This window comes from Eschrichtius robustus, chromosome 20, assembly GCF_028021215.1.
Source record: "Eschrichtius robustus isolate mEscRob2 chromosome 20, mEscRob2.pri, whole genome shotgun sequence".
NCBI classification, from domain to species: domain Eukaryota; kingdom Metazoa; phylum Chordata; class Mammalia; order Artiodactyla; family Eschrichtiidae; genus Eschrichtius; species Eschrichtius robustus.
The window spans coordinates 19998843-20016312 of NC_090843.1; the positions used below are offsets into that span (position 1 = coordinate 19998843).

General features: G+C 40.1%; 4 protein-coding genes across 4 annotated transcripts; all 4 read right to left on the reverse strand.

The window, feature by feature from the left end:
* Nucleotides 1-5049: 5049 nt before the first annotated feature.
* Nucleotides 5050-5466, reverse strand: LOC137754421 (keratin, high-sulfur matrix protein, B2A-like). Its single transcript, XM_068530084.1, has one exon. It carries the CDS (start codon nt 5464-5466, stop codon nt 5050-5052), a length of 417 nt encoding a protein of 138 aa, XP_068386185.1.
* Nucleotides 5467-8627: 3161 nt separating this feature from the next.
* On the reverse strand, nt 8628-9045 carry LOC137754424 (keratin, high-sulfur matrix protein, B2A-like). Its single transcript, XM_068530087.1, is given in 2 exon segments — nt 8628-8783; nt 8785-9045. Coding segments are annotated over 2 exon segments (417 nt in total).
* Nucleotides 9046-12206: 3161 nt separating this feature from the next.
* On the reverse strand, nt 12207-12624 carry LOC137754423 (keratin, high-sulfur matrix protein, B2A-like). Its single transcript, XM_068530086.1, is given in 2 exon segments — nt 12207-12362; nt 12364-12624. Coding segments are annotated over 2 exon segments (417 nt in total).
* Nucleotides 12625-15785: 3161 nt separating this feature from the next.
* Nucleotides 15786-16202, reverse strand: LOC137754422 (keratin, high-sulfur matrix protein, B2A-like). The gene has a single exon (XM_068530085.1). The coding sequence runs from the start codon at nt 16200-16202 to the stop codon at nt 15786-15788; it is 417 nt and encodes a 138-aa protein (XP_068386186.1).
* Nucleotides 16203-17470: the final 1268 nt, after the last annotated feature.

Sequence of the window (17470 nt, forward strand, 5' to 3'; positions counted from 1 at the left end):
CACAGATAGGCATCTGCTAGCATTGGTTCAGAGGCTCAACTATGTTAGAATCTCTTGGGATTTTGTAGTTCTAGGAATCATATCTGTGTTTAAAGTAAGAAGAAGAGTCAGGGTGAAGAGGAAGTGGGAGCACCAGCTGTACGTGTCCTTTTTAACAACAAAGGGAAGCTTTCTCAGAAGCTCGCAGCTGGCTTCTGTTTAGATTTCATAGGCCATTCCGGTGTCTTTATATTTCTGTAATTTTATTATTTTAAATCCATAAACTTGCATTTTAGTGTTGGACTACAGGCATCTGCAGGGCATAGTAGGCAGGACGCTTCGGCCACCTTTTATTGTCCTAAAGTTTTGCCTTTTTCAAAATGTCATTTATTTGGAATCATACTCTATGTAGGTTTTTCAAATTGGCTTCTTTCATTTAGCAATTTGCATTTAAGATTCTTCCATGTCCTTTTGTGGCTTGTTAAGTCATTTCTTTTTGTCACAGAATAGTATTTCATTGGATTGATGTAATACAGTTTGTTTACACATTCATGTATTGAAGAACATAGTGGTTGCTTCCAATTTTTAGAAGTTACAAATAAAGCTGCTATAAACGTTTCGTGCAGGTTTTATCATAGGCATATGTTTTCAGCTTATTTGGGTGAATATTCAGGAGAGAAATTGCTGAATTGTATAGCAAGTCTATATTTACCTTTGTAAGAAATTGCCCAAAGGTCTTCCAGATTAAAGTGGCTGTATCATTTTGCTTTCCCACCAGCCATGAGCAAGTGTTTCTATTGCTCCATGTACATGTCACCAGCGTTTAGTGTCATCAGTGCTTTGGATTTTATCAATTCCAACAGGTGTGTAGGTTGAGCTATTTATTTATTTAAAAAATTTTAAGTGGAAGTATAGTTGATTTACAATATTATATTAGTTTTAGGTGTACAGCATAGTGATTCAGTATTTTATAGATTATACTCCATTAAAAGTTATTACAAAATAATGTGCTGTACAATATATCCTTGTTGCTAATCATTTTATACATAGTAGTTTGTATCTCTTAATCCCATATTCCTACCTTGCCCCTCCCACCATCCCTCTCCCCAATGGTAACCATTAGTTTTGTATATTTGTGAGTCTGTTTCTCTTTTGCCATATACATTCATTTTTTCTATTTTTTAGGTTCCACATATAAATGATATCATACAGTATTTGTCTTTCTCTTACTTGTTTCCCTAAAGCATAATATTCTCTAGGTCCATTCACTTTGCTGCAAATGGCAGAATTTCATTCTTTTTTTTCTGGCTGAGTAATATTTCATTGTATATGTATATATACCCATCTTCTTTATCCATTTGTATGTCGATGGACACTTGGGTTGCTTCCATGTCTTGGCTATTGTAAATAGTGCTGCTATGAACACTGGGGTGCATATATCTTTTCAAACTAGTGTTCTCATTTTTTCCAACTATATACCTGGGAGTGGAATTGCTGGATTGTATGGTAGTTCTACTTTTAGTTTTTTGAGGAACCTCCATAATATTTTCTGTAGTGGTTGCACCAATTTACATTCCCACCAACAGTGTACAAGTGTTCCCTTTTCTCCACATCCTCACCAACATTTGTTATTGGTAGACTTTTTGATGATAGCCATTCTGATAGGTGTGAGATGATCTCATTGCTGATTTGATTTTTATTTCTCTAATAATTAGCTGTGTTGAGCATCTTTGCATGTGCCTGTTGGCAATCTGTATGTCTTCTTTGGAAAAATGTCTATTCAGGTCTTCTGCCCATATTTTGAATGGGTTGCTTGTTTTTTTGATATTAAGTTGTACAAGATTATCTCAGTAGGCACTCATGATAAAAACTCTCATCAAAGTTTCTATAGAGGGAACATATGTCAACATAGTAAAGGTCATTTATGACAAACCCACAGCTAACATCATACTCAACAGTGAAAAGCTGAAAATATTTCCTCTAAATTCAGGAACAAAACAAGGATGACTGCTCTCAACCTTTCTATTTAACATAGTATTAGAAGTCCTAGCCACAGCAATCAGATGAGAAAAAGAAATAAAAGGCATCCAAATTGGAAGGGAAGAAGTAAAACTGTCACTATTCGCAGATGACATGATACTTTATATAGAAGACCCTAAAGTCTCCACCAAAAAACTATTAGAATTAATGAATAAATTCAGTAAAGCTGCAGAATACAAGATTAATACACAGAAATCTATTGCTTTTCTATACACTAATAATGATCTATCAGAAAGAGAAAGTTTAAAAAAAAAACCCGTTTAAAATTGTATCAAAAAGAAGAAAATACCTAGGAATAAGTTTAACCAAGGAGTTGAAAGACCTATATTCCAAAAACTATAAAACACTGATGAAGGAAATTAAAGATGAAACAAGGAAATGAAAAGCTATCCCATGCTCTTGGATTGGAAGAATTAATATTGTTAAAGTGGCCATACTACCCAAAGCAACCTACAGATTTAATGTGATCCCTATCAAAATACCCATGACACTTTTCACAGAACTGGAACAAATAATCTTAAAATTTATATGGAACCACAAAAGACCCAGAATTGCCAATCATGAGGAAAAAAGAACAAAACTGGAGGTATCACCCTCCCTGACTTCAGACAATACTACAAAGCTACAGTAATCAAAATAGCATGGTTCTGGCACAAAAAACAGACACATAGACCAAAGGAACAGAATAGAGAGCCCAGAAATAAACCCATGCACCTACAGTCAATTAATCTACGACAAAGGAGGCAAAAATATACAATGGAGAAAAGACTGTCTCTTCAATGAGTGATGCTGGTAAAACTGGACAGCTACACATGAAAGAATGATATGAGAACATTTCCTTACACTATATACAAAAATAAACTCAAAATGGATTAAAGACCTAAATGTAAGACTGGAAACTATAAAAATCCTAGAAGAGACCGTAGGCAGAACACTCTTTGACATAAACCATAGCAATATTTTTTTGGATCTGTCTCCTAAGACAAAAGAAATAAAAACAAAAATAAACAAATAAATAAACTTAAAGGTTTGGCACAGCAAAGGAAACCATCAACAAAATGAAAAGACAACCTACTGAATGGGAGAAAATATTTGCAAATGATATGACTGACAAGGTGTTTAAGTAACACTTTTCTTTCCATTTAGAATGACGCTGAAGACCCACTTCAAAGATTACCTCCCTCGTGAGAGGCTTCCCTGAAGCTCCCCCCAGGATACCCCCTGCTGGTCCCAAAGTGATCTCTTCCTTTTTGAAATCCTGTCTTTAGCACTTCTGTATTCTTTGCAGTCTAAGTAACCAAGATGTTGCTTTCCACAGCATTGACTATACAAATTCCCTCCACAGTTTCTGGGAGTTCCTAAGGCATTACTTTCTTGTGGTCTCCCTTGCTCCATCTGGCTTCTGGGCTGTTTCCATCTTCCCTTGAATCAACTCAGACAGGATACTTAGCTCTTTCACTGGTTTTCACAGGAAAGTTGATCCATACCCAAGGATTCTGTGAGTCTGGTAACTTAATGGGGAGGGATAATAGAGTAATATTCATAACTTCCTGACTAGATCGCTCCTCTTTTTTTTTCTCCTGACTCCCTTTATGGAGTAAAAAGTGTTCCTCTCTTTGTTTCATGTGTAATCGTTTCTTATCCTTTTGGGGTTGCCAATACACTTGTCCCATGTGGATGCACCTATTGAAAGTTCACTGTCAAGGAATAGTGGCCACAAAAGCATCTATCGCTAAGAGAGAAGGAGTTTTCTTCTATCAACTGCTAAAAGAATACAATTTATCTTGTCATATTGTATGTAACTACTTTCACATATATACTTTTTCTTTTTGGATAGTAAGGTCCTCAAGGATAAGAATTAATTCTTCATCTTTCTTTTAAAAATTATTTTCAATTATTTATTTATTTACTTATTATTTATTTATTTTTGGCTGCATTGGGTCTTCGTTGTTGCGTGGGCTTTCTCTAGTTGTGGCGAGCAGGGGCTACTCTTCGTTGTGGTGTGCAGGCTTCTCATTGCAGTGGCTTCTCTTGTTGCGGAGCACGGGCTCTAGGCGTAAGGGCTTCAGTAGTTGTGACATGCAGGCTCAGTAGTTGTGACTCGGATGGGCTTAGCTGCTCGGTGGCATGTGGGGTCTTCCCGGACCAGGGCTCGAACCCCTCTCCCCTGCATTGGCAGGCGGATTCTTAACCACTGCACCACCAGGGAAACCCCCAGTTCTTCATCTTTCTCACCTCCATAGTTCCTGCTTTAGAAGTGGTGGTCAATAAATTTTTACTGAAGAAATGAATGAGTGAATGATTACACTATATATGACTTAAGTCTTTTAAAAAGAAGCAAAAGTATTTCTTTCAAATAGGAATTCTTGAATTATAAGAAGTTAACTCATTTTATGTACAAGTAGAAACAAAGACCATGGTTTCTTTGCCCAGTATATAACATTTATTAAGAAATGACAGGAGACAGTGTATCACAGATATAATTGAAATAGCAAATAGGCGAGATCATTCTTAACCAAAAAAGGGGAGAATGGAATCAAATGTTGAAATATGGAAAAGTCTAGTCTCCTTCTTAAAAACTGACTGTTGGGTGAAAGGCTTCTATTCTCTGCAGGGACATCTGAAGATGTCACTTGGCTATACTCTGGTGCCTTTGATGTTGGAAAATTTTTCAGGTAAACAGAAGCTAAAAATAGATTATAAAGCGGGGAAAAATAAGCTTGTGGACAGTTCACAAGGATAAATTACACAATATGTCAGCAATTTTCAATCTTGCATGAAAATCACAAGTAGTATATTCAAAGCAATTTGAGGATCAGCAGGTGGTTTGCACCATTTCTGTGTCCATAGAGGAAAGTCAAGATATTCATTGCAGAATGGAATCAGATAAAACTCATATACTTGGTAGCTCCCATAAAAAAACCCAAATGGAAGCCTAAGAGCTAGTTAGTTGTCTACCAATGGGTGGTTGAGAGGATAAGTTGTTCAGAGATACTGTGTCCTGGGCAATTGAAATGAGCAACCTGGCTTTTAGCAGGTGGGCTGCCAGCAAGTGGGCTCACAGCAGGTGGGCTGGCGGCAGCAGGACTGTCCACAGTAGGATGGGCGGCAGCAGGAGGCCTGGGCATGGTGCAGCTGGCAGCAGCACGGGGGGCTGCAGCTCACCACACAGCAGGGAGGCAGGCAGGTGCCCTCCACGCGGCAGTCAGGTCGGCACCACCTGGTGCGGCAGCTCACAGCTCCACTGCCTCCCTCCTGGCCACAGCCAATGCTACCAGCAATGCCACAGCCAGTCTCACAGCCACTGGTCTGGCAGCAGTTGGTCTGGCAGAAGGTTGGCTGGCAACACCCGGCTTGGCAGCAGGTTGGCTGACAGCAGCTGGAGCCACAGGTCCCACCAGTGGAACAGATGGGAAATCCACAGAAGCTAGTGGAACAGCAGGCCATGGTGTCAGGAGTTAGGTTGAGAGTTGACTTGTTAAGAGAAGTTTCTGAGTTTTGGCTGCACTTCCTACGTCTGGCCTTTTATATATCCTGCAGAGCCGTGTATTTCCCTAACATTTAGCATTTTTCCTTGATACCATCGCGAAGTCAGTCTCTGACTGGCTAATTAATACCTGAGTTGTTAAGGTTATAAATAGCATTTTCAATGGACTGCTTGGGTCATTGTTCAATTAAATCTCATTATGTTTCTTCTTTGCCCTTTGGATCAAGCCAAGGCTCGTTATGGAAGCCACATGATAGTCTAGACTTGGGCCAACCATTGCCCTGGCTTGCTTTGTCATAAATGTCCTTTGACAACCTTGAGGCAGAGTTTATCTAAACTGAACATTCTCTTCCTAACTGGTCATTCAATTAAGGATCATGATTTCGTAAACAATTTGTCTTGACTTGGAATGGCTACCATTAGTGTCATCAAAACGTGAGCTATCTATCACCTGATTCATCAACATCAGAAGAAGTATGCTTTTCTGTGTTCCGTTTGTGCAAGTTACAGGATCCTCAGAACTCGAACAAGTATTTTTGTTATCAATGTACATATTCCCAACTGAAACCCTTAATGACTTTCCTTGTGGATTGTTTCCTGACTCTACTAAATTAAACATAATATGCTAGTAATAAATACACATTTTAATAAGTCAAACAGTAGGCAGGCATATAAAGAAAAGTTAATGTTCTTCCTCCTTTCCCCAAAACATACACATCCCTTCCAAGACTAGTACTTCAGAGATAATCAATATTAATACTTTTGGTGCACGTACTTTGACACATTTCTCCCTGCTTGTGCAAACATAAACCAGTGTATGTGCACATATATTGTCTTGCTTAGTAAAGTTGGGGTCTCCTATACCTATTTATTTAAAAAAATTTTAATTGTCATAAAATACACATAACATAAAATTTACCATCTTAACCATTTTTAAGTGTACAGTTCACTAGTGTTAAGCATATTCACATCGTTGTGCAATCAATCTCCAGAACTCTTTTTGTCTTACACAACTGAAACTCTATATCCATTAAACAACCACTCCCCCATTCTCCCCTCCCCAAGCTCTTGGCAGTCATCATTCTAATGTGTGTTTTGATGAATTTGACTGCTCTTTGTACCTCATGTAAGTTGAATCATACAGTATTTATCTTTTTGTGACCGGCTTATTTCACTTCGCGTAATGTCCTCGAGATTCATCCACATTGTAGAATATGACAGAATTTCCTTCCTTTTTAAGGCTGAATAAGATTCCATTGTACGCTTGTTCCACGATTTGCTTATCCATTCATCCCTCGATGACACTTGGGTTGCTTGCCCCTTTTAGCTATTTGCAATTAGTGCTGCCAGGAACATGAGTGTACAAGTATCTCTTGCAGACCACGCTGTCAATTCTTTTGGGTATATACCTAGGAGTAGAACTGCTGGATCATATGGTAATTCTATTTTTGATTTTTTGAGTAACTGCCATACGGTTTCCCATAGTGGGTGTATCATTTTACATTCACGCCAGCAGTGCACAGGGGTTCCAGTTTTTCCATGTCCTTGCCAACACTTTGAGTTACTTGAGAGTAGCCATTCAAATGGATGTGAGGTGGTATGTCACTGTGGTTTTGGTCTGCATTTTCCTAATGATGAGTGGTACTGAGCATCTTTTCATGGGTTTTTTGGCCATTTGTATATCTTCCTTGGAGATATGTCCATTCATGTCCTTTGCCCAGTTTTTTGTGGTTGTTGTTCTTGTTTTGTTGTTGAGTTGCAGGAGTTCTTTATATATTGTGGAATACTAACCCCTCATCAGATATATGATTTGCAAATACCTTCTCCCATACAGTAGATTGCCTCTTCATTTTGTTGTGTCCTTTGATGCAGAGAAGTTTTTCATTTTGATGTAGTTCAGTTTGCCTATTTTTTAACTCTCATTGTCTATTCTTTTGGTGTCATATCCAAGAAATCATTACCAAATCCAATATCACGAAGATTTTCCTCTGTGTTTTCTTTTACGAGTTTTATAGTTTTAGCTTTTATATGTAAGTCTTTGATCTGTTTTGAGTTAACTTTTGTAGACGTTTTGAGATAAGGGTCCAACTTCATTTTTTTGCATGTGGACATCTGGTTTTCCCCACACCATTTGTTGAAAAGATTGCCCTTTCCTATTGAATGGTCTTGGCACCTCCGTTGAAGATCTTTTGACCACATATGTGAGGGTTAATTCTGGGCTCTCTATTCTATTCCATATTTGTGCATATGTCTGCTTTTATGTCAGTACCAAGCTGTTTTGATTACTGTAGCTTTGTAGTGTAGTTTGAAATCAGAGCATGAGATGCCTCCAGCTTTGTTCTTCTTTCTCAGGATTGCTCTGGCGATTCAGGGCCTTTTGTGGTTCCGTACAAATTGTGGGATTGTTTGTTATATCCTGGAAAACGCCATTGGAATTTTGATGAGGATTGCATTGGATCTGTAGATTACTTTAGGTAGTATGGACATTTTAACCACAGTAATTCTTCCAGCCATGAGCATGGAATACCTTTCCCTCAATAAACCCTCAGATACTTTTAGTTTGTGCGCTTTATGGGGATTAACCTCCCCTGGATTTGATCATATATCCTAACATGGTGTAAGAAGAGTACCACGGGATATCAAAGTCAGATTAGAATCTTTTTGGCGACACTCAATGACGGAAAAGAGATACGTTTGCCGTACCAAATATGTATAATTTATTAGACCTTGGTATATTATTCCCCTTTCATAGGAAGTGAAAGTTGCAAGACGGTGGAGTTTAGGAGGTGAATGTGTCTGAGAAGGACAGATGGTTCTTCCTCAGCTTTGGCAGCATTGGGCTGTGGAGAGGAGGCTTGCTGAAGGTCAATCCCAAGGCAAACTTGTTTTCCCATTTCTTGGGTCAAAGTTGTATTTTGGTGGCCTTAGTGGAGAGATCAAGATCTTCCTAGTATTGAATGGAATCAGATAAGTCTGTGAAGTCCAAATATTTGGTAACCCCTCAGAAAAAGTCAATTAAAGTTCAAGAACTTGTTAGTGTCCAGGGGTGGTTGAAGAGATAATTACTTCATGGGTTGAGTCGGAAGTTGAACTTTCAAGTTGAAAATCAGCAACCTGGCTTTTAGCAGGTGGGCTGCCAGCAAGTGGGCTCACAGCAGGTGGGCTGGCGGCAGCAGGACTGTCCACAGTAGGATGGGCGGCAGCAGGAGGCCTGGGCATGGTGCAGCTGGCAGCAGCACGGGGGGCTGCAGCTCACCACACAGCAGGGAGGCAGGCAGGGTGCCCTCCACGCGGCAGTCAGGTCGGCACCACCTGGTGCGGCAGCTCACAGCTCCACTGCCTCCCTCCTGGCCACAGCCAATGCTACCAGCAATGCCACAGCCAGTCTCACAGCCACTGGTCTGGCAGCAGTTGGTCTGGCAGAAGGTTGGCTGGCAACACCCGGCTTGGCAGCAGGTTGGCTGACAGCAGCTGGAGCCACAGGTCCCACCAGTGGAACAGATGGGAAATCCACAGAAGCTAGTGGAACAGCAGGCCATGGTGTCAGGAGTTAGGTTGAGAGTTGACTTGTTAAGAGAAGTTTCTGAGTTTTGGCTGCACTTCCTACGTCTGGCCTTTTATATATCCTGCAGAGCCGTGTATTTCCCTAACATTTAGCATTTTTCCTTGATACCATCCCGAAGTCAGTCTCTGACTGGCTAATTAATACCTGAGTTGTTAAGGTTATAAATAGCATTTTCAATGGACTGCTTGGGTCATTGTTCAATTAAATCTCATTATGTTTCTTCTTTGCCCTTTGGATCAAGCCAAGGCTCGTTATGGAAGCCACATGATAGTCTAGACTTGGGCCAACCATTGCCCTGGCTTGCTTTGTCATAAATGTCCTTTGACAACCTTGAGGCAGAGTTTATCTAAACTGAACATTCTCTTCCTAACTGGTCATTCAATTAAGGATCATGATTTCGTAAACAATTTGTCTTGACTTGGAATGGCTACCATTAGTGTCATCAAAACGTGAGCTATCTATCACCTGATTCATCAACATCAGAAGAAGTATGCTTTTCTGTGTTCCGTGTGTGCAAGTTACAGGATCCTCAGAACTCGAACAAGTATTTTTGTTATCAATGTACATATTCCCAACTGAAACCCTTAATGACTTTCCTTGTGGATTGTTTCCTGACTCTACTAAATTAAACATAATATGCTAGTAATAAATACACATTTTAATAAGTCAAACAGTAGGCAGGCATATAAAGAAAAGTTAATGTTCTTCCTCCTTTCCCCAAAACATACACATCCCTTCCAAGACTAGTACTTCAGAGATAATCAATATTAATACTTTTGGTGCACGTACTTTGACACATTTCTCCCTGCTTGTGCAAACATAAACCAGTGTATGTGCACATATATTGTCTTGCTTAGTAAAGTTGGGGTCTCCTATACCTATTTATTTAAAAAAATTTTAATTGTCATAAAATACACATAACATAAAATTTACCATCTTAACCATTTTTAAGTGTACAGTTCACTAGTGTTAAGCATATTCACATCGTTGTGCAATCAATCTCCAGAACTCTTTTTGTCTTACACAACTGAAACTCTATATCCATTAAACAACCACTCCCCCATTCTCCCCTCCCCAAGCTCTTGGCAGTCATCATTCTAATGTGTGTTTTGATGAATTTGACTGCTCTTTGTACCTCATGTAAGTTGAATCATACAGTATTTATCTTTTTGTGACCGGCTTATTTCACTTCGCGTAATGTCCTCGAGATTCATCCACATTGTAGAATATGACAGAATTTCCTTCCTTTTTAAGGCTGAATAAGATTCCATTGTACGCTTGTTCCACGATTTGCTTATCCATTCATCCCTCGATGACACTTGGGTTGCTTGCCCCTTTTAGCTATTTGCAATTAGTGCTGCCAGGAACATGAGTGTACAAGTATCTCTTGCAGACCACGCTGTCAATTCTTTTGGGTATATACCTAGGAGTAGAACTGCTGGATCATATGGTAATTCTATTTTTGATTTTTTGAGTAACTGCCATACGGTTTCCCATAGTGGGTGTATCATTTTACATTCACGCCAGCAGTGCACAGGGGTTCCAGTTTTTCCATGTCCTTGCCAACACTTTGAGTTACTTGAGAGTAGCCATTCAAATGGATGTGAGGTGGTATGTCACTGTGGTTTTGGTCTGCATTTTCCTAATGATGAGTGGTACTGAGCATCTTTTCATGGGTTTTTTGGCCATTTGTATATCTTCCTTGGAGATATGTCCATTCATGTCCTTTGCCCAGTTTTTTGTGGTTGTTGTTCTTGTTTTGTTGTTGAGTTGCAGGAGTTCTTTATATATTGTGGAATACTAACCCCTCATCAGATATATGATTTGCAAATACCTTCTCCCATACAGTAGATTGCCTCTTCATTTTGTTGTGTCCTTTGATGCAGAGAAGTTTTTCATTTTGATGTAGTTCAGTTTGCCTATTTTTTAACTCTCATTGTCTATTCTTTTGGTGTCATATCCAAGAAATCATTACCAAATCCAATATCACGAAGATTTTCCTCTGTGTTTTCTTTTACGAGTTTTATAGTTTTAGCTTTTATATGTAAGTCTTTGATCTGTTTTGAGTTAACTTTTGTAGACGTTTTGAGATAAGGGTCCAACTTCATTTTTTTGCATGTGGACATCTGGTTTTCCCCACACCATTTGTTGAAAAGATTGCCCTTTCCTATTGAATGGTCTTGGCACCTCCGTTGAAGATCTTTTGACCACATATGTGAGGGTTAATTCTGGGCTCTCTATTCTATTCCATATTTGTGCATATGTCTGCTTTTATGTCAGTACCAAGCTGTTTTGATTACTGTAGCTTTGTAGTGTAGTTTGAAATCAGAGCATGAGATGCCTCCAGCTTTGTTCTTCTTTCTCAGGATTGCTCTGGCGATTCAGGGCCTTTTGTGGTTCCGTACAAATTGTGGGATTGTTTGTTATATCCTGGAAAACGCCATTGGAATTTTGATGAGGATTGCATTGGATCTGTAGATTACTTTAGGTAGTATGGACATTTTAACCACAGTAATTCTTCCAGCCATGAGCATGGAATACCTTTCCCTCAATAAACCCTCAGATACTTTTAGTTTGTGCGCTTTATGGGGATTAACCTCCCCTGGATTTGATCATATATCCTAACATGGTGTAAGAAGAGTACCACGGGATATCAAAGTCAGATTAGAATCTTTTTGGCGACACTCAATGACGGAAAAGAGATACGTTTGCCGTACCAAATATGTATAATTTATTAGACCTTGGTATATTATTCCCCTTTCATAGGAAGTGAAAGTTGCAAGACGGTGGAGTTTAGGAGGTGAATGTGTCTGAGAAGGACAGATGGTTCTTCCTCAGCTTTGGCAGCATTGGGCTGTGGAGAGGAGGCTTGCTGAAGGTCAATCCCAAGGCAAACTTGTTTTCCCATTTCTTGGGTCAAAGTTGTATTTTGGTGGCCTTAGTGGAGAGATCAAGATCTTCCTAGTATTGAATGGAATCAGATAAGTCTGTGAAGTCCAAATATTTGGTAACCCCTCAGAAAAAGTCAATTAAAGTTCAAGAACTTGTTAGTGTCCAGGGGTGGTTGAAGAGATAATTACTTCATGGGTTGAGTCGGAAGTTGAACTTTCAAGTTGAAAATCAGCAACCTGGCTTTTAGCAGGTGGGCTGCCAGCAAGTGGGCTCACAGCAGGTGGGCTGGCGGCAGCAGGACTGTCCACAGTAGGATGGGCGGCAGCAGGAGGCCTGGGCATGGTGCAGCTGGCAGCAGCACGGGGGGCTGCAGCTCACCACACAGCAGGGAGGCAGGCAGGGTGCCCTCCACGCGGCAGTCAGGTCGGCACCACCTGGTGCGGCAGCTCACAGCTCCACTGCCTCCCTCCTGGCCACAGCCAATGCTACCAGCAATGCCACAGCCAGTCTCACAGCCACTGGTCTGGCAGCAGTTGGTCTGGCAGAAGGTTGGCTGGCAACACCCGGCTTGGCAGCAGGTTGGCTGACAGCAGCTGGAGCCACAGGTCCCACCAGTGGAACAGATGGGAAATCCACAGAAGCTAGTGGAACAGCAGGCCATGGTGTCAGGAGTTAGGTTGAGAGTTGACTTGTTAAGAGAAGTTTCTGAGTTTTGGCTGCACTTCCTACGTCTGGCCTTTTATATATCCTGCAGAGCCGTGTATTTCCCTAACATTTAGCATTTTTCCTTGATACCATCCCGAAGTCAGTCTCTGACTGGCTAATTAATACCTGAGTTGTTAAGGTTATAAATAGCATTTTCAATGGACTGCTTGGGTCATTGTTCAGTTAAATCTCATTATGTTTCTTCTTTGCCCTTTGGATCAAGCCAAGGCTCGTTATGGAAGCCACATGATAGTCTAGACTTGGGCCAACCATTGCCCTGGCTTGCTTTGTCATAAATGTCCTTTGACAACCTTGAGGCAGAGTTTATCTAAACTGAACATTCTCTTCCTAACTGGTCATTCAATTGAGGATCATGATTTCGTAAACAATTTGTCTTGACTTGGAATGGCTACCATTAGTGTCATCAAAACGTGAGCTATCTATCACCTGATTCATCAACATCAGAAGAAGTATGCTTTTCTGTGTTCCGTGTGTGCAAGTTACAGGATCCTCAGAACTCGAACAAGTATTTTTGTTATCAATGTACATATTCCCAACTGAAACCCTTAATGACTTTCCTTGTGGATTGTTTCCTGACTCTACTAAATTAAACATAATATGCTAGTAATAAATACACATTTTAATAAGTCAAACAGTAGGCAGGCATATAAAGAAAAGTTAATGTTCTTCCTCCTTTCCCCAAAACATACACATCCCTTCCAAGACTAGTACTTCAGAGATAATCAATATTAATACTTTTGGTGCACGTACTTTGACACATTTCTCCCTGCTTGTGCAAACATAAACCAGTGTATGTGCACATATATTGTCTTGCTTAGTAAAGTTGGGGTCTCCTATACCTATTTATTTAAAAAAATTTTAATTGTCATAAAATACACATAACATAAAATTTACCATCTTAACCATTTTTAAGTGTACAGTTCACTAGTGTTAAGCATATTCACATCGTTGTGCAATCAATCTCCAGAACTCTTTTTGTCTTACACAACTGAAACTCTATATCCATTAAACAACCACTCCCCCATTCTCCCCTCCCCAAGCTCTTGGCAGTCATCATTCTAATGTGTGTTTTGATGAATTTGACTGCTCTTTGTACCTCATGTAAGTTGAATCATACAGTATTTATCTTTTTGTGACCGGCTTATTTCACTTCGCGTAATGTCCTCGAGATTCATCCACATTGTAGAATATGACAGAATTTCCTTCCTTTTTAAGGCTGAATAAGATTCCATTGTACGCTTGTTCCACGATTTGCTTATCCATTCATCCCTCGATGACACTTGGGTTGCTTGCCCCTTTTAGCTATTTGCAATTAGTGCTGCCAGGAACATGAGTGTACAAGTATCTCTTGCAGACCACGCTGTCAATTCTTTTGGGTATATACCTAGGAGTAGAACTGCTGGATCATATGGTAATTCTATTTTTGATTTTTTGAGTAACTGCCATACGGTTTCCCATAGTGGGTGTATCATTTTACATTCACGCCAGCAGTGCACAGGGGTTCCAGTTTTTCCATGTCCTTGCCAACACTTTGAGTTACTTGAGAGTAGCCATTCAAATGGATGTGAGGTGGTATGTCACTGTGGTTTTGGTCTGCATTTTCCTAATGATGAGTGGTACTGAGCATCTTTTCATGGGTTTTTTGGCCATTTGTATATCTTCCTTGGAGATATGTCCATTCATGTCCTTTGCCCAGTTTTTTGTGGTTGTTGTTCTTGTTTTGTTGTTGAGTTGCAGGAGTTCTTTATATATTGTGGAATACTAACCCCTCATCAGATATATGATTTGCAAATACCTTCTCCCATACAGTAGATTGCCTCTTCATTTTGTTGTGTCCTTTGATGCAGAGAAGTTTTTCATTTTGATGTAGTTCAGTTTGCCTATTTTTTAACTCTCATTGTCTATTCTTTTGGTGTCATATCCAAGAAATCATTACCAAATCCAATATCACGAAGATTTTCCTCTGTGTTTTCTTTTACGAGTTTTATAGTTTTAGCTTTTATATGTAAGTCTTTGATCTGTTTTGAGTTAACTTTTGTAGACGTTTTGAGATAAGGGTCCAACTTCATTTTTTTGCATGTGGACATCTGGTTTTCCCCACACCATTTGTTGAAAAGATTGCCCTTTCCTATTGAATGGTCTTGGCACCTCCGTTGAAGATCTTTTGACCACATATGTGAGGGTTAATTCTGGGCTCTCTATTCTATTCCATATTTGTGCATATGTCTGCTTTTATGTCAGTACCAAGCTGTTTTGATTACTGTAGCTTTGTAGTGTAGTTTGAAATCAGAGCATGAGATGCCTCCAGCTTTGTTCTTCTTTCTCAGGATTGCTCTGGCGATTCAGGGCCTTTTGTGGTTCCGTACAAATTGTGGGATTGTTTGTTATATCCTGGAAAACGCCATTGGAATTTTGATGAGGATTGCATTGGATCTGTAGATTACTTTAGGTAGTATGGACATTTTAACCACAGTAATTCTTCCAGCCATGAGCATGGAATACCTTTCCCTCAATAAACCCTCAGATACTTTTAGTTTGTGCGCTTTATGGGGATTAACCTCCCCTGGATTTGATCATATATCCTAACATGGTGTAAGAAGAGTACCACGGGATATCAAAGTCAGATTAGAATCTTTTTGGCGACACTCAATGACGGAAAAGAGATACGTTTGCCGTGCCAAATATGTATAATTTATTAGACCTTGGTATATTATTCCCCTTTCATAGGAAGTGAAAGTTGCAAGACGGTGGAGTTTAGGAGGTGAATGTGTCTGAGAAGGACAGATGGTTCTTCCTCAGCTTTGGCAGCATTGGGCTGTGGAGAGGAGGCTTGCTGAAGGTCAATCCCAAGGCAAACTTGTTTTCCCATTTCTTGGGTCAAAGTTGTATTTTGGTGGCCTTAGTGGAGAGATCAAGATCTTCCTAGTATTGAATGGAATCAGATAAGTCTGTGAAGTCCAAATATTTGGTAACCCCTCAGAAAAAGTCAATTAAAGTTCAAGAACTTGTTAGTGTCCAGGGGTGGTTGAAGAGATAATTACTTCATGGGTTGAGTCGGAAGTTGAACTTTCAAGTTGAAAATCAGCAACCTGGCTTTTAGCAGGTGGGCTGCCAGCAAGTGGGCTCACAGCAGGTGGGCTGGCGGCAGCAGGACTGTCCACAGTAGGATGGGCGGCAGCAGGAGGCCTGGGCATGGTGCAGCTGGCAGCAGCACGGGGGGCTGCAGCTCACCACACAGCAGGGAGGCAGGCAGGTGCCCTCCACGCGGCAGTCAGGTCGGCACCACCTGGTGCGGCAGCTCACAGCTCCACTGCCTCCCTCCTGGCCACAGCCAATGCTACCAGCAATGCCACAGCCAGTCTCACAGCCACTGGTCTGGCAGCAGTTGGTCTGGCAGAAGGTTGGCTGGCAACACCCGGCTTGGCAGCAGGTTGGCTGACAGCAGCTGGAGCCACAGGTCCCACCTTTGGAGCAGGCGGGTAATCCACAGAAGCTAGTGGAACAGTAGAACATGGTGTCAGGAGCTGGGCTAAGAGCTGGGCTGCTTGGAGAAGTTTGTGAGTTGGGTCTGCTTTTCCACTCGGGCTTTTTATACGCCTTGGTTAGTTCTTGTGTTTGTGACAGTCAGCATTTTTATCTTACTACTCTTTAAACAAACTTTTCAGGGCCCTCTGATTGTGGAAACGCTGAGTTATTTTAAATATATCTCCAAATTGGATTTTCCTTACTGCTCAGCTAATACTCACCAAATATGTTTATCCTCGGTAGAAATACTGATGTTTCATTTTCAAACAATGCTGTAATTTCTCTTCAAGTCTCAGCCTTTGTTTTGCACTTGTGATCACATCACTTGTCACTCACAAGACAATGTGACTATAGGGTCATATTCATCAAACCTTCAGTCTCCAGAGTAAAATTATTAACCATTGATTGTCCTTCATGTAAGGGTATTTCTCTATTTTTTTTGATTGTTAAGATTATAGTTTTGGGACTTCCCTGGCGGTCCAGTGGTTAAGACTTCACCTTCCAATGCAGGGGGTCCATGTTCGATCCCTGGTTGGGGAGCTAAGATCCCACATGCCTCGCGGTTAGAAAACCAAAACATAAAACAAAGCAATATTGTAACAAATTCAATAAAGACTTTAAAAAATGGTCCACATCAAAAAAATCTTTAAAAGAAAGATTAGTTTCTATAATCAGCCAGATAAAACTCTGATAAACTCCACAGTCACAGGAATTCATAGATCCTTTCAGAAATTAAATCTCTCCAATTTCTATAATCTCTCTTGAACTTCACACATTCACACTTGAGGAAACATTTATCACTGAGGAGGGTATATGGAATAAAACCTACTCCATTCCAATTTACTGTGGATATTTTGTTAGCACAAATTTAAAAGAAGGGCTGAAATTCATATCCAGTAAGGGAAAAAAATCACAAAAATTTTAAGTGTAATTGACATTTCTCTATGAAGGATAAAAATCACTTCTAAAAATCACTTCAGTGATTTTCAGGATAAAAATCACTTCTAAAAATCACTTCAGTGGATTATCTGGAAAGCATTTATTTCTCGAAGGTGGGATTCATTTTATGTAACTACAACTTTTTTCCTATGAAAGGATGATATTAGACCACAGAGCATGACAATTGAATTTGTGAAGGAGAACCCATAAAGAAGCAGGAATTAGGAAATACTTTCTCTGGATCACAGTCTTATAAGGCAGGTTAGGGAATGCATGATCAAATATCATTCAATAGGTGTAAGTGCAAAGAGATTATG

What these genes read in the sequence shown, in the direction of transcription:
- LOC137754421 (XM_068530084.1), bottom strand. Translation starts at nt 5,466, where the DNA reads ATGGCCTGCTGTTCCACTAGCTTCTGTGGATTTCCCATCTGTTCCACT.
- LOC137754422 (XM_068530085.1), bottom strand. Translation starts at nt 16,202, where the DNA reads ATGTTCTACTGTTCCACTAGCTTCTGTGGATTACCCGCCTGCTCCAAA.